We start from the raw sequence: 15,190 nt of genomic DNA, 5'->3' as shown, positions 1-15,190 counted from the left end.
CCCAACTTTCCGTAGGGGTTTCCCCCAGGCGCGGAAACGAGCGGCTCTGGGAAGGAGGAAACGGCCTTTGGGGCGGAAAGCGGGGCCGGGGGCACGGGCAGACGCGCTCCCCCCGGAAATAAAATGGGTCTGGGCCTGGCAAAGCAGCCGAAATACGTAAAAATATAGAAAGTGTGTCACATAGACCGGTGTGCGACGGAGGCGTCGCAGCCCCTCACCAGTTAGGGGTTCATTACTCCCCGCAGGAACGGAAACCCCGGACATTTTGGGGCCTTTCTCGCTTTTCCCGGTGGTTTCAGGGTTTTGCCGCCCTCCGCCCCACGCGCTGGCCTCGCCGCGAGGCCGGCTGGCTGTCCCGAGCTTTATTCTGCGTTCACAACAACAACCGGCTGGGCTTTAGGGCGGCTTTAGGGCGGCTCCGGAGGGCTCCGCGTGAGGCGGAAGCGGCGCCGACGGTTCCGGGGCAGCTTTCCCGTCCGCGGTCGTCCCGTGTTTACGGCTCCCCTCCCGCCCGGGCAGCCCTGTGCCGCCCGAGCTCGCGGCTGCCGTTCCGAGCGCGCGTCGAGGTTCTCGCCGCACGAGCCGCGCCTCCGCTGACGGAGGGATTGATTTATTTTATTTTGTTTTTCCCTGTTTCTAATTTTCCCCTTTGCTGTTTTACCCTCGCGGGGACAGGCGGCGCTCGCAGTTTTTAGTAAGGCCGATTGCCCCGCGCAGATCTCCGGGGCGGCGGCGGTTCGGCCGGCGGCCTTGGGACGCGTTCCAAAGTGGAGCCGGAGCGGCGCGCCGCTGGTTGTCCGCCCCGCGGCTCCACCGAGGCCGCGCGTGAGGACAGAAAGGAGGCCGGGGCACAACGACCGGCCGCTAACGAGGATTCCGCGCACGCTCTCACACCGGCGGAAGCGTGAACAGAGCATTTTATTGAATCAACACCACACGTGGCGCACAAACAGCCCCGCGAACGTCGGCAGGCGCGGGTTCTCCGGCGCCGCGGGGAGGAGCGCGCGGACGGCGACGAGGCATCGCGGCCGCCGACGCCGAACCTGTCACGTCGCCCCCCAGACGGGACGCGGGGCCCCTGGGAGCGGGCGCTCAGGGAGCCCCGTCACCGAAACGCCTGCGCGGAGCGACCGGAGCGCCGGAGTCGGGAGCGGGGGAAGAGGAGCGGGCTCGGCGGCGGGATTCCCCGAGGCCGGCCGCTCCCCAGCGGTTTTTCTTGCCCCCGCGCCAGGGCAAAGGGAGGAGGGGGGAATCCCACCCAAACTAAATTCCCACCGAAACATTTCAAATTCCAAACTTGCTGTTTGAACCCCAACAAAAATTCCGTGCCAAAAAAAATCCGCGGAGCAGCTCCCGGGCTTCCCCCAAAAAGGTGGAGAAACGAGCGGCGCAGCCCTGCTGCTCCGGGGCCGCGCGTCACGGAGCGTGCGAGAAGCTGCCCCGCGGCAAACCGGCCCGGATTTTCTCGATGACTTCGTCTTCGAAGCGAGCGCCGAGCAGCCGGAGGTTCCTGAGCTGCGGCAGCGCCCGGCACAGGGCCAGCGCGGCGGCGGGGGAGATCCGGTGGCACAGGTCCAGGCTGAGCGTCTCCAGGCGCCGCAGCGGCGCCAGGCGGGCCAGGCCGGCGTTGGTCGGGGAGCAGGCGTCGCCGATTTCCAGGGAGCGCAGGCGCCTCATGTGCCGCCCCGCAAGCTGCAGGGCGCAGTCGCCGATGACGCAGTGGCGCAGCTCCAGGCGCTCCAGCTCCTCCAAGTAGGGAGCGGCTGCCCGGATCCCGGCGTCCGTGAGGCGGTAGGTGCCGGAAAGGCTCAGCGTCTTCAGGCGGCTCCGGCAGGAGATGTTCAGCAGGTGGTGATCGAGAAAGGCGGGGACGTTGGCGACCACGAGGTGCTGCAGGCAGGGCAGCGCGCCGGCGGCGCAGCTGCGGAACCAGGCGGTGGGGATTTCGCAGCGGCTCAGCTCCAGCGTGGTGAGCGAGGTGGGGAGGCTCTCGTAGGGGACGGGGCGCAGGTCGGTCTCCGTCAGGCACAGGCGCCGGAGCCGGGGGCAGCGCTCGCCCAGGGCGGCCAGCAGCGCCGGCGACAGCAGCCGCCCCTTGTCCCCGCGGCACAGCCGCCCCCGCAGCCACAGCGCGCGCAGGCTGTCCGGGAGCTGCCGCCGCACCAGGCGCCACAGCGTCCGCGAGCTGATCTGGGGGCGAGAAAGGGGCCTGTGCCCGGGCGGCGGGGGCGGCGGCACCCCCGACCCTCCCCCCGTCTCCCGCCTGCAGCGGGGAGCTTCCCCCGCGACCGGGCTCCGACAGCTCCCTTCCCGCACAACGCCTTCCAGGATTCCGCGGCTCTATGACGTCAGCCCCCGGGGGATCCCGCCCCCCATCCCAGCCCCCTGATGGCACTGGGGGGATCCCACCCCCCACCCCAGCCCCCTGATGGCACTGGGGGATCCCGCCCCCCATCCCAGCCCCCTGATGGCACTGGGGGGATCCCGCCCCCCACCCCAGCCCGCTGATGGCACTGGGGGGATCCCGCCCCCCATCCCAGCCCCCTGATGGCACTGGGGGGATCCCGCCCCCCATCCCAGCCCGCTGATGGCACTGGGGGGATCCCGCCCCCCACCCCAGCCCCCTGATGGCACTGGGGGGATCCCGCCCCCCATCCCAGCCCGCTGATGGCACTGGGGGGATCCCGCCCCCCCCATCCCAGCCCCCTGATGGCACTGGGGGGATCCCGCCCCCCACCCCAGCCCCCTGATGGCACTGGGGGGATCCCGCCCCCCACCCCAGCCCCCTGATGGCACTGGGGGGATCCCGCCCCCCACCCCAGCCCGCTGATGGCACTGGGGGATCCCACCCCCCACCCCAGCCCCCTGATGGCACTGGGGGTTCCTGCCCCCCCCATCCCAGCCCGCTGATGGCACTGGGGGTTCCTGCCCCCCGTTCCAGCCCCCCAGCCGCAGCGGGGAGCTCCCTCCCGACCCAAACTGTTCCACGGCTCTGCGACCTCAGCCCCCGGGGGGACCCCCGGCCCCCTCAGCCCCCTGCTCGCAGTGATCTCCCCCCCTTCCCACCCCCCTCCGCCGCATCTCCGCCCCCTGCTCGCAGCGGGGAGATTTCCCGGGGCGGCCCGTACCCGGTGCGGCCTCAGATCCACGGATCTCCACACCGCCCTGTCCAGCGCCAGCTGCTGCCACCAGCGGCAGACCCTGCGGGGAGGCGGGATCAGCGCCGGGCGGGGAGGCGGCCGGCCCCGGCGCCGCTACCGGGGCGCGGGGGGGTCCCACCTGGCCGCCCGCAGCCGGTCCCGCAGCGGCAGCAGCTCCAGAACCTGCAGCAGCACCGCGTCCGGTAGCGCCGGCAGCTGCCCGGCCGCCGCCTCCGCCATCTTGGCTGCCTCTGCCACAACGAGGCTGCGCGTCACTTCGTCACTTCCGCTTCCGGCAGAACGCTCGGGAGCTTCCGGTTCGGAGACGGCGGCGGCGGCGGGGTGACGCGGAGCTCGGTGGGTACCGGAGGGCTCCCCCCCCCCCCCCGCCCCGTTTTTAACCCTTTTCCTCCCCGCCGGGGCCCCTCGGCCCCTCCCCGGGCCTCACCCCCTGTCGTTCCCTCCCGGGTGAAGGCCGCCATGATCGAAGTGGTCTGCAACGACCGCCTGGGCAAGAAGGTGCGGGTGAAATGCAAGTATCCTGGCGGGAGCGGCGTTTTTGGGGAGGGGGGGCGCGGGGCGGGAGCGGGGGTTTCCTCGGTGCCGCCCCCGTTTTTCTTTAACGGCCCCGCCAGCACCGAGGACTCCATCCGCGACCTGAAGAAGCTGATCGCGGCGCAAACCGGGACGCGCTGGGACAAAATCGTCCTCAAGAAATGGTGAGTGGGGGGCCGGGGGGGGCGCGGGGCGGCCCCGGCCCCGCCCGCCCCACAGCCGCGTGCTCCGCCCCCGCAGGTACACCATTTTTAAGGATCACGTCACGCTGGGCGACTGTATCCTTCTGCGGGGGGGGTCACAGCGACCGGCGGGGGAGGGGGTTCACAGCGACCGGCGGGGGGGGGGTCACAGCTACCGGGGAGGGCGGGGGGGTCACAGCTACCGGGGGGGGGTCACAGCGACCGGCGGGGGGGGTCACAGCTACCGGGGTGGGGGGGTTCACAGCTACCGGGGAGGGTGGGGGGTCACAGCGACCGGCGGGGGGGTTCACAGCGACCGGCGGCGGGGGTTCACAGCGACCGGCGGGGGGGGGTCACAGCGACCGGCGGGGGAGGGGGTTCACAGCTACCGGGGAGGGCGGGGGGGGGTCACAGCGACCGGGGTGGGGGGTCACAGCTACCGGCGGGGGGGGGGTCACAGCTACCGGGGAGGGCGGGGGGGTTCACAGCGACCGGTGGGGGGGGGGTCACAGCGACCGGCGGGGGGGGGTCACAGCTACCGGGGAGGGCGGGGGGGTTCACAGCGACCGGCGGGGGGGGTCACAGCTACCGGGGTGGGGGGTCACAGCTACCGGGGTGGGGGGTCACAGCTACCGGGGGGGGGTCACAGCTACCGGGGAGGGGGGGGGGTGGGTCACAGCTACCGGGGGGGGGGTCACAGCTACCGGGGAGGGGGGGGGGTGGGTCACAGCTGCCGGGGTGGGGGGGTTCACAGCGACCGGGGGGGGCCGCCGCCCTGCCCCTCCTCGCGTCGATCGCCGCCCTTTCCCTTCACTGGGGCCGCCAGACGAGATCCACGACGGCATGAACCTGGAGCTCTACTACCAGTAGCGGCCGCCGCCCCTCCCGGTTCCTCCCCCACCGCGATCCCGGCTTCCCCTGACCCCCCCCCGCAGTATGGCCGAGCTGGAGCCGTGTTGAAGCTCTGAACGTGCTGTAGCTGCCCCGGAGCGTTAAACTGGTTTATAATAAACGTCTTTCTCCACTTTCTGGTTGCGGTTCTTTCCCCTCTGCGGGCTTTCTGCCCCTCCGCGGCCACCGTCCGGCCTCGCGTCACGTGCCCGCCGCCGCTTCCGCCTCAATGCGGACCCCCCCACCCTCCCAGTCCGCAGCCAATGAGGACCGGACGGGCGGGCGCTTTCACCAATGGCAGCGCGCGGCGGGCGGGCTCTGCCGTCTCTCTGACCAATGGGGGCGGAGGGAGAGGGGTGGGTCCGGCCGGCCCCCTTTCCCCCGCGCCAATGGGGCCGGGCCCGGTGCGGTGAGGCGCTGCCGAGGGAAGATGGCGGAGGAGGAGAAGCTGCCCGCGGGCTGGGAGAAACGCATGAGCCGCAGCTCCGGTACGGTGGTGCGGGAGGGGCTGCGGGAGCGCCCGCTTCCCGGGGCGGGGAGGGGGTTGGGCCTCGGCGAGGGGCGAGGCCTGGGGGCGGCGGAGCGGGGCCTGGGGGGCGGTGGGGGGGCGGGGGCACGGCCGGGGGTCGTGCCGGTGGCTGGGGGCCCCGAAAGCCAACCGCAGAGCAGCGTGGGCGGGGGGAGTCCGGGGGACACACGACCCCTGCCCCTCTGCTCCGCTCTGCCGGACCCACCCTGCTCCGGCTCTGCAGCCCCCAGCCCCGGCGGGACGGGGAGCTGGTGGAGAGGGGCCGGAGGAGGCCACGCAGGTGATGGGAGGGCTGGGGCTGCTCTACTGGGAGGGCTGGGGCTGCTCTACTGGGAGGGCTGGGGCTGCTGCGCTGGGAGGGCTGGGGCTGCTGCGCTGGGAGAGCTGGGGCTGCTGCGCTGGGAGAGCTGGGGCTGCTCTACTGGGAGGGCTGGGGCTGCTCTACTGGGAGGGCTGGGGCTGCTGCGCTGGGAGGGCTGGGGCTGCTCTACTGGGAGGGCTGGGGCTGCTCTACTGGGAGGGCTGGGGCTGCTGCGCTGGGAGGGCTGGGGCTGCTCTACTGGGAGGGCTGGGGCTGCTGCGCTGGGAGGGCTGGGGCTGCTGCGCTGGGAGAGCTGGGGCTGCTCTACTGGGAGAGCTGGGGCTGCTGCGCTGGGAGGGCTGGGGCTGCTCTACTGGGAGGGCTGGGGCTGCTGCGCTGGGAGGGCTGGGGCTGCTCTACTGGGAGGGCTGGGGCTGCTCTACTGGGAGGGCTGGGGCTGCTGCGCTGGGAGGGCTGGGGCTGCTCTACTGGGAGGGCTGGGGCTGCTCTACTGGGAGGGCTGGGGCTGCTCTACTGGGAGGGCTGGGGCTGCTCTACTGGGAGGGCTGGGCTGCTCTACTGGGAGGGCTGGGGCTGCTCTACTGGGAGGGCTGGGGCTGCTGCGCTGGGAGAGCTGGGGCTGCTGCGCTGGGAGGGCTGGGGCTGCTGCGCTGGGAGGGCTGGGGCTGCTGCGCTGGGAGGGCTGGGGCTGCTGCGCTGGGAGGGCTGGGGCTGCTGCGCTGGAGGGCTGGGGCTGCTGCGCTGGGAGGGCTGGGGCTGCTGCGCTGGGAGGGCTGGGGCTGCTGCGCTGGGAGGGCTGGGGCTGCTGCGCTGGGAGGGCTGGGGCTGCTGCGCTGGGAGGGCTGGGGCTGCTGCGCTGGGAGGGCTGGGGCTGCTGCGCTGGGAGGGCTGGGGCTGCTGCGCTGGGAGGGCTGGGGCTGCTGCGCTGGGAGGGCTGGGGCTGCTGCGCTGGGAGGGCTGGGGCTGCTGCGCTGGGAGGGCTGGGGCTGCTGCGCTGGGAGGGCTGGGGCTGCTGCGCTGGGAGGGCTGGGGCTGCTGCGCTGGGAGGGCTGGGGCTGCTGCGCTGGGAGGGCTGGGGCTGCTGCGCTGGGAGGGCTGGGGCTGCTGCGCTGGGAGGGCTGGGGCTGCTGCGCTGGGAGGGCTGGGGCTGCTGCGCTGGGAGGGCTGGGGCTGCTGCGCTGGGAGGGCTGGGGCTGCTGCGCTGGGAGGGCTGGGGCTGCTGCGCTGGGAGGGCTGGGGCTGCTGCGCTGGGAGGGCTGGGGCTGCTGCGCTGGGAGGGCTGGGGCTGCTGCGCTGGGAGGGCTGGGGCTGCTGCGCTGGGAGGGCTGGGGCTGCTGCGCTGGGAGGGCTGGGGCTGCTGCGCTGGGAGGGCTGGGGCTGCTGCGCTGGGAGGGCTGGGGCTGCTGCGCTGGGAGGGCTGGGGCTGCTGCGCTGGGAGGGCTGGGGCTGCTGCGCTGGGAGGGCTGGGGCTGCTGCGCTGGGAGGGCTGGGGCTGCTGCGCTGGGAGAGCTGGGGCTGCTGCGCTGGGAGGGCTGGGGCTGCTGCGCTGGGAGGGCTGGGGCTGCTGCGCTGGGAGGGCTGGGGCGGCTCGGCCTGGAGAAGAGGAGGCTCCGGGGAGGCCCGAGAGCGGCTCCCGGTGCCCAAAGGGGCTGCAGGGAAGGTGGGGAGAAGCTTTGTCCTCTGCGGCGAGAGCTTCCCAGGCTGGCTGGCTCAGAAGCCGCTCCAAGCTGTGCCCTTCAGCGTGGCTGCTCAGCTGGTTTTACTGGTGGCGGGGACGGCGAGGGAGAGGTGGGGTCTGCGTGAGCCCCTCCTCTGCCGCAACCGCCGTGGCTGAAGGTCCTGGGGGGCGCGAGCTGCGTGGCTGCCTGGAGTTTGCCGGTCTAGGCTGTCGGTCGGGATCGCAACCGGGAACCCGCACCCTTTGCGGCCAGGTCGCGGCTTCCCTGGCCGCAGCGCACGGCTCGGCCGTCGCGATCCCTCACCTTGGCTCGCTTGGCGTTTTTCTGGAGTCCTCGTCCGCTCCTAGCTCCGGCGGAGAGCTTTGGGAGGGACGATTCGCTAGCAGAAAGCGGCCATCGCCCCGGTCGATGCCGTGAGGGGGGCGTTTTGCCGCCGATCGGCGCGAGCGTCGGGAAGGGGAACGGCAGCCGGGGCCCGCTCCCGCGTGGGGCCCTCGCTTGGACCGAAACGCTGGCGTGGGAGATGCTGCGGAGCTGTAAAGCCCGGTTTCCTGCCTCCTGTGTGGGAGCTGAGGGCGTGGACGCGGCCCGGCGCACGCAGAAAGCTAGCGTTCCGTGCCTTTGGGGTCAAGCAGCTGGTTCTGGGGGTCAGAAGCTGGTTCTGGGGGTCAGAAACCGGTTCTCGCGGTCAAGCAGCTGATTCTTGGGGTCAGAAGCTGGTTTTGGGGGTCAAGAAACTGGTTTTGGGGGTCAAGAAGCTGGTTTTGGGGGTCAAGAAGCTGGTTCTGGGGGTCAGAAACCGGTTCTCGCGGTCAAGCAGCTGATTCTCGGGGCCTGCCTGTTTTTTTTTTTTTTAACCCCGGCCGCTCTCTCTGCCCGCAGGCCGCGTTTATTACTTCAACCACATCACGAACGCCAGCCAGTGGGAGCGGCCCAGTGGCAGCGGGAAGAACGGGCAGGGCGAGCCCAGCAAGGTGCGGTGTTCGCACCTCCTGGTGAAGCACAACCAGTCCCGCAGGCCCTCGTCGTGGCGGCAGGAGAAGATCACGCGGACCAAAGACGAGGCGCTGGAGCTCATAAACGGCAAGTAAATGCAGGAGAGGGAGAGAATGTGGTGCTGTTGCAGGGGAAAAGTCCCTTTAAAGGCCAAAACCGCGGCGCGGTGCGTCCTGAACTTGCCGCAGCGGTTTGGCCGCGGACGTTCGCGTGCGGCCGCGCGCAGAAGCGGTTTTGCCGTGCGATTAAGTGGCGCAGAGATAGGCCCCGGCCCCCGCGCCTCCCCCTTCCTGGTGTGTTTTTTTTTTTTTTTTGTGACGTTGTTTCAGAGGTTTGTTTGTATTTTCCGTGTAAATGTGTATTTTAATGTTAAAAATAAAATCATTTAAAGCTGAAACAAACGTTCTTTAAACACTTCTTTGTATTTCATGTCACTTGAGTCCCTGCCCTGGCAGCAACTTAGAGTAAGTTCTACATAACCTCTGCATGAAAGCTGCTTTGAGAGGGGCCGAGCCTTGCACGAGGCCGTGCAGATCGGCTCGGGCCGCTCCCGGAGCGCGCTGGCGTGTGGCGAGGCGAGGTTCGGATCGGTCCTCAGTGAATTTTCGGAAATGCCGGTGGCCAGCAGGTGGGATCTGCTCGCCACCTTTTGGGAAGGGGGAGGTTCAACGAATTCCCGCAGAGGGGAATTTCCTTCGGGAATTGTCTCCGTTGGGTTAGAGCGGCGGGAAAGCGGGACGCAGAGGTCTGCGCCGAGCGAGTTGAGGAGAGATGAAGAGATTGAGACATTTCAGCTAAGCTGCGAATTCTGTCTGGCTCTCTCTTTATTTATTTTATTTTTTTTTTAAGGAATAAAACTTGTAGACCCGTCTCCTGGTGCGATGTTCGTTAGCAGGGCAGCGCGGAGAGGCTAAACCGTTTGTGTTTTTGGAAGGGCGGCTTGTCCTCCTGTCTCCGGAGAGGCATGGCGGGGCGGGCTCCGTAGGAGCCTGGATGGCGTTTTCGGGACGCGGCTCGCGCCGTTCTCGCTCTGTTTGCGGGATTTCCGTTGAGACGCCGCGGTTCTTCGCTACCTGCTGGGAATACCATGGGGAAAAAAACCCCAGGCCGCCCTCCCCGCCGTTCTGTCCGCGGCTGTCCCCCGCGAACGCCCCTCCCGGGAAGGTCAGCTGGTGATTAATTATTTTGTGGTGGCTTCCTGGGAAGGGCTGGCGCCGGGCGAGAGGCACTGGGGGTTCTGGCTGGATTTGCTCTCAAGGTTTTTCCGGACTCTCTCCGCTCTGATGCGTAGAAACCCAGTTTCCAGCCAGCTACGGCTTGTGATCCGTTTCTCTCCGTTGTTTCTTGCGTTAGTGTTGTTTAATTACTTAATTAAATGTAATTTCTTCCCGAGGTCGACCCCTGTGTGGATTTAGGGAGCCCTGCTCTTTACCAGCCTGTTTGTGCACGCCGAGCCAAGCAGGCTTTTCGTTTCGGGTAATGTAGGTCGGCCCTTCTGCCGCTGCTGCTCTCAGCCCTCCTTTGCGCTTCACTTGCAATTAATCTTCCTCGGGTTCGGTGTGCTGCGCGGCACACCAGCTTGGTTCTCCGCTGTGCCTTCCGCGGTGGCGTTTCCTCTCCGCCGAGGGCAGCATGACTTCGGGGCTGGATTCTCCCGCTTCTGAAGTGGCGCTGCCTGGTTTGGAGTTGTCTGTAACTCCCCGCTTGCGTCCCCGTTCCGCTGGAGCTCCCTGTGAGCCGCCGGCTCTGCCGCGTTTGTAAGCGCGTGTGCGAGTTCCAGGCCGTCGCCGTTCTTCGGCTCGCCTCCCGTTATTCCCTTTCGCTTGTGCCTGGAGGTTCCCTCGGGGTGGTTGACCAAACCCTGGCAGGCGGTTCGGGAGATAAACGTGGACGCTCTCCTCCTCGGCCTGGCCGCGCTGCCACGTTAACACCGGGGCGTATCCCAACGCCGCGGTCCGTGGCGCTTCTGCACGGCGTGCGCGGCGGCTGTGTGCCGTTAGAGACCCGTTTACGGTGGTGCGAGCGGGGATTTTGGGGATGAACTCCGGCTTGTCAGCGAGCGGGCTGTTTGTGCGCGGGCAGCCTCGGTTGACAGGATGGCCTGCGGGCTGGAAGACCGGTCTGGAGGCTGAGAATCCCTTCGTTTTGGTCTCGCCGGCATCAAGCTGCGGTACAGGAGGTAATCAAAAATTGGCAGCTGCTTTTTTTAGGTTGCTGCTGGCCGTGTCAGCTCCGAAGAGGCCACCTGCGCTCTGTCCTTGAGGAATATTTTCGTAGCTCGCAGGGTGTACGCAAACAGGCAGCGCTAAAACCGGCTGGAGAACGCTCGTTTCCCCGTCCTCCGGCGGCAGAACCCACCCTCTTCCTTCTGCGAGAGCGTCCCTCCGCGTGATGAAGCCTGGCTCTGTGGTTACGTGCGTGAGCCTCGTTCGGGGAGGGACCTTCCGCTGCTTGCGGCCGGAATAAACTGCGCTCGGATCAATTTTCCTTTGCTTTTCTCTTTTGGAGGCTTATCTAACGAAGTGCAGGCTCGTTATACGTGCAGGTTTCTTCCAACCGGTGCTCAGTTGCGTTTTTGGTGGGGGGCTGGCTGCAAGTCAGACCCATGATGCCTCGAGATTTCAATTAGTGGTTACGCTCCTCTTAACGAAGGAACTGGAGCTGGCCGAGTTGTGGGAAACTACGCAGGATTTCCTCGTCGTCTCGAGAATCCGTGGAAATCTGCCTCGCGCGGCGTTGAGGGGTGTGTGTGCTTTGCTCGTCTCCGAGAGCCGTCAGCGTCGTTAATTAGTGGCGCCACAATCAGGTTACGAAGCTGTTGGCTGGAAAACACGATCTATCTCCTCGGCTTTCTTGTTCGGAGCTAGCAGAGGGATTTGCGCCGGTCCGGAAGGGCTCGGAGCGCTCGGTTAAGGCTAGGAATATTTCTTACCCGACCCTTTAAAGAGCTGTCCTGACCAATAATTCACTCCTCGGGGATTCTCTGTGCTCGGCCTTCTGCTGAGGTGAACCTTCGGAAACCAAAAGCTCTGCAGAATCGCGGCCTGGTGTGGGGGGGATGGGACCGTCGAAGCCCACCCAGTCCAGCCCCCCGCGAGGAGCGGGGCCGTGTCCACCAGGGTCCGGTTGCGCAGGTTGCTGCTTTGAAGCCCGTGCTTCAGCAGTAGTCGTAGGTGGAGTCGCCTTCTTTTAATTGAACGGAGGCTTAAATAGAAACGGACCGCAGCGCAAAGATGGAAACGTGATGCTTAAGATGAGGTTTTGGGGTTGTTTTCCCCATTTTTCCTTCACCTGACTGAGTTATTCCCTGCATTTCCAGGCTACATCCAGAAGATAAAATCGGGAGAAGAGGATTTTGAGTCTCTGGCTTCCCAGTTCAGCGACTGCAGCTCGGCGAAAGCGGGAGGCGATCTGGGTGCGTTCGGAAGAGGTGAGTCGCACTCAGCCCGGCGACGGGAGCGTCGGGTGGAGATCGGCGGGCCGGCGCTGTTGTTCCTGGCCGGGGGTGGGATTGGATGAGGCGCCCCGCGGCCGGGGGAGTGAACATGGAAAGGGATTTGTGTGCGAGGCGACGCGCGGGGCGGGAGGTGCCGGCACGCCCCAGGAGTGGTCGGGCATTCTGATCTTCAGGGAGCGAGCTATTAACGAACTGCGGGAACGAGGCCAGATCGCAGCCCGTCGTTTCGGCAGAGACTGTGTGACGGAGTTATTGATGGGCGCAGCGAGGCAGAGCCAGCAAACCGCTCGTGGTTGCTGCCTCGTTAATGAAATTTGCTGGGGTGGGAGGAAGCGGCTTTGGGAGGGGGAGCAGACACTCGGAACCTCTCCTGCTTGAGCCTGTGAATGCTTTTTGCAGTGCTTGCACTGGGAGGGGGACAGAAAGCCGTGATGTCAGCAGCACGGCTACGATGTTCAGGGCTGAGCAGGGATGTTTTGTTGTAGATGATTAATCCCCGGGTGCTGTGCCCGCTGTTTGGGGTTCGGCAGATCCTCAGCTCGTTGTGCTCTTTGTGGAAAATTTATTTATTTTTTTTTCTGGCTGCACCAAAAATGTACAGGAATGTTGCAAGAGCCAGCTCCCACTAGATGGCATTGGAACCACGCGTGGTGGCCAAACCCCTGCGCTGTCGCTCCATCCCCCTCTCTGCCTCTTTTTTCTTTTCCTTTCTTTTTTTTTTTCCCTGGGCTGAAAATGTAATTTGTTGGAACTCGGAGCACTGGCTACTTCGGAGGTGAAGCTATTAAAACATTTCAATTTGTCTCCCTGAAACCCTTCAAATAAGTCACGTTTCTGCTCGAGGAAGACCACTGTGGCGTAGCAGGGAGGCTGTTACCTCGTCTGAGGTAAAGGTTTCAGCTCCAGATGGAAAATAACCGAAAAATGCAGGTGACGAGGCAGGTCTGCCTGGCGGTGAACGACCCTGGCTTTGCCGCTGGAGCTCGTGAGCCCGGCGAGCTGCTGGCAATCCGTCTGAAAGCTGACGTGAGAGAAGCAAAACTCTGGAAAGGCAGGTCGCCTCAGGAATAAAACACTTTTTTTGGAAGGAGAAAACGCCGAGCTGAAGCTGTTACTGATCCTGCAAGGGAGGAACGGGAGCATCCTTTACGGCATCTAGCTGCCTTGCTGGAGAAAGGGGAGTGGGAGGCTGGGGGGCCTGAAACGGAACACGCGTTCTGGAGGTGCTGCTGGGCCGGGTGCGGCGCACCGGCGCTGCGTGGTCTTTGGGAGGTCGGGAAGGTTCGGTTTGCAAGAGATCCCTAGCTGTCAGGCTGCCTGGAAGCTTTCTGCAGCCCCCTCCTGCCACGGAGGCTGGCGTCTCTCCTCTTGGCTCGAATTGTTCTGGCTGCGCAGTGGTGCGGCTCGTTCCTTCAGCCTCTCTGCAGAGCTGTCGTAGTTTTGTCAGCGAACCCCCCCGCGGGGTCCTTCCTGCGAGCGCCTCTTGGCTTTCCTGAGCCGGGATCACCAAGCCTGCTGAAACTCCGCCACCGCAGCCCGCAGAGCAGTTCTTATCTAGCCGTGACATTATCCGCCTGTGCCTCGGGAATTATTCGGTGCGGCTGGTAACGCGCACCGCGGCCGTTCTCCCTGCGCGCCCGGAGCGCACACGAGGCTGGAAGGGGGAACGCGCGCAGGTTTTCCTCTGCGCTTTGGGCCTGCAGCTCTCCCAGCGGCTTTCCCCGCTGCGCTGATGTCTGCGGGATCCGAACAAACCCCGCCCCCCCCCCCCCCCCCCCCCGGTTTAAAAAAGAAAAAAGTCTGTGTACGTGAGTGTGTGAATGGGTTGTTTTGAGTCATCTTCTGCGGGCAGATGAAAACAAACACCCCCTTAATTGGTGGCTTTGTTGTTTGCCTGGAAGCTGTCTTCAGTCGAGGCTTGCTTGCTCGCAAAGATCTTCTGTTCGCTGCCGAGCTTAATTGAACTTTCTGGTGTCTGCTCTCTGCAGGTCAGATGCAGAAGCCTTTTGAAGACGCCTCGTTTGCGCTGAGGGCTGGCGAGATGAGCGGACCAGTTTTCACAGAATCAGGGATCCACATCATCCTACGCACAGAGTAAAGTGCCTTGGTGACACGTAGAAAGGAAAGGGCGCGGAGAAGACAGGAAAAAAAAAAAACCAACCAAAACCTACTCCAACCCTGCACTCTCCCAAATGAACTTCATATCCAGTTTAAAGAAAAAAAAAACCGCTCATTTCATATCTCAGTCTCTCCCGTGGCACCTGACACACTGTTTGTCACCTGCAGAGACGCGTGGTTAGCCAAGGGTGAGGGCACAACCAGAGTAAGGCAGTCGCATCTTTCGTAAGCAGAGAGGATGTTAAACCCGACGTTTTTGGCATGCCACAGCTGCTTGAGCCGTGCTGACGTGTCTCCCGAGCCCAGGAGCCATCAGTGCTAGAGGTCCCACTTCAGCGCTTCCCGCCTCCCCCCGGTAGAGACGCCGAGTATTTATTGCAGCACGGCGCTGAGGGCGGCGAACCGGCGTGTGAACTCCGGCGCTGCGGCGGAGCGCGCCCCCGGCCTCCCGCACGCGTGTTTGTAACCCCAACGGACGCTGTTTGCTCTGCGGTCCGGCCTCCTGGCTCGCAGAACCGGTTTACATTCGTAAGTTGGCCGTCAGATGGCAAGCGAGGAGCCGGCTCGGCGCGGGGCAGCCGTCCCTCGGTGTCCGTCCGTAGCTTCCCGTAGCACAGCTGTCTCGGTGGGGATGGTCCCTCTGCCCCGTCGCGTGGTGGCGCGGGAGCCCCCTCCGCTCCCGCCGTTGCTTTGACTCTAAAACTTGAAGATGCCTTTTGGTTCTGAACACAAACGAGAGAGGCTAGCGGCCAGTAGTTCCCCTGCAGGAAGACGAGCCAGCCCGAGCTGCGTAGCGGTACGTAGGTAGCGAGCGGGCTGGTTTTTGTTTGGTTTCCTCAAGCTCCTCTCCATCCACTTGTGCTTTGAACGCTGTCAGTCATCATTTTCCAGTTACACCGCATTGCTTATGTTTAGCGAAATAAAAATGGAAAAAAAAAACCCATATCCCAGCTTTGGTCCGGTGCAATCCAGCTGTGTAGTTCCAGTTTCTTCAGCAGAAAATAAAGCCCTCTCCAATTAAACGTTCCAGAGCTCTGGTGTTGATTTTTTCTCCTCCTTTACCTGCGGAGATCGCGTGGCTTCTGTCAGAACAAACAAGAACATCTGCAGCGTGTGCTGAGTTGGCTCTTGCTGGGTTGTTTTTTTTTTTAATCCTAAAATGGAAGTGTGGCTGGCATGGCACTGAGAAAAACTCGTCCCAGTTTGTCTTTCGGTCTGGGCTCAGATTCTTGATTCTCTTGCCGTCGGGTTCTCCCGCTCTGCATCGAGGCGATGCCGTATTTCCTAAGAGCTGTTTATATCCTGGTGCATGGCGTTACGT

At 65.0% G+C, this 15,190-nt stretch overlaps 3 protein-coding genes across 3 annotated transcripts; 2 read left to right on the top strand and 1 right to left on the bottom strand.

The window, feature by feature from the left end:
- Positions 1–895: 895 nt before the first annotated feature.
- FBXL12 (F-box and leucine rich repeat protein 12) lies at positions 896–3,469 on the bottom strand. Its single transcript, XM_086769112.1, has 3 exons — positions 3,280–3,469; positions 3,129–3,201; positions 896–2,190 (listed from the first exon to the last, which is right to left on the bottom strand). The coding sequence occupies exons 1-3, from the start codon at positions 3,378–3,380 to the stop codon at positions 1,417–1,419; spliced, it is 948 nt and encodes a 315-aa protein (XP_086625238.1). The 5' UTR covers positions 3,381–3,469; the 3' UTR covers positions 896–1,416.
- Positions 3,401–4,901, top strand: UBL5 (ubiquitin like 5). Its single transcript, XM_086769114.1, has 5 exons — positions 3,401–3,497; positions 3,615–3,676; positions 3,776–3,859; positions 3,936–3,973; positions 4,704–4,901. The coding sequence occupies exons 2-5, from the start codon at positions 3,621–3,623 to the stop codon at positions 4,745–4,747; spliced, it is 222 nt and encodes a 73-aa protein (XP_086625240.1). The 5' UTR covers positions 3,401–3,497; positions 3,615–3,620; the 3' UTR covers positions 4,748–4,901.
- A 232-nt stretch (positions 4,902–5,133) lies between these two features.
- Positions 5,134–14,895, top strand: PIN1 (peptidylprolyl cis/trans isomerase, NIMA-interacting 1). Its single transcript, XM_086769111.1, has 4 exons — positions 5,134–5,256; positions 8,181–8,381; positions 11,614–11,724; positions 13,740–14,895. The coding sequence occupies exons 1-4, from the start codon at positions 5,199–5,201 to the stop codon at positions 13,847–13,849; spliced, it is 480 nt and encodes a 159-aa protein (XP_086625237.1). The 5' UTR covers positions 5,134–5,198; the 3' UTR covers positions 13,850–14,895.
- The last annotated feature ends 295 nt before the right edge of the window (positions 14,896–15,190 follow it).

This window comes from Chlamydotis macqueenii, chromosome 30, assembly GCF_036417535.1.
Source record: "Chlamydotis macqueenii isolate bChlMac1 chromosome 30, bChlMac1.mat, whole genome shotgun sequence".
Taxonomy (NCBI): Eukaryota; Metazoa; Chordata; class Aves; order Otidiformes; family Otididae; genus Chlamydotis; species Chlamydotis macqueenii.
The sequence above is the reverse complement of the archived record's forward strand: the minus strand, read 5'-3'. Positions and strand labels throughout refer to the sequence as shown.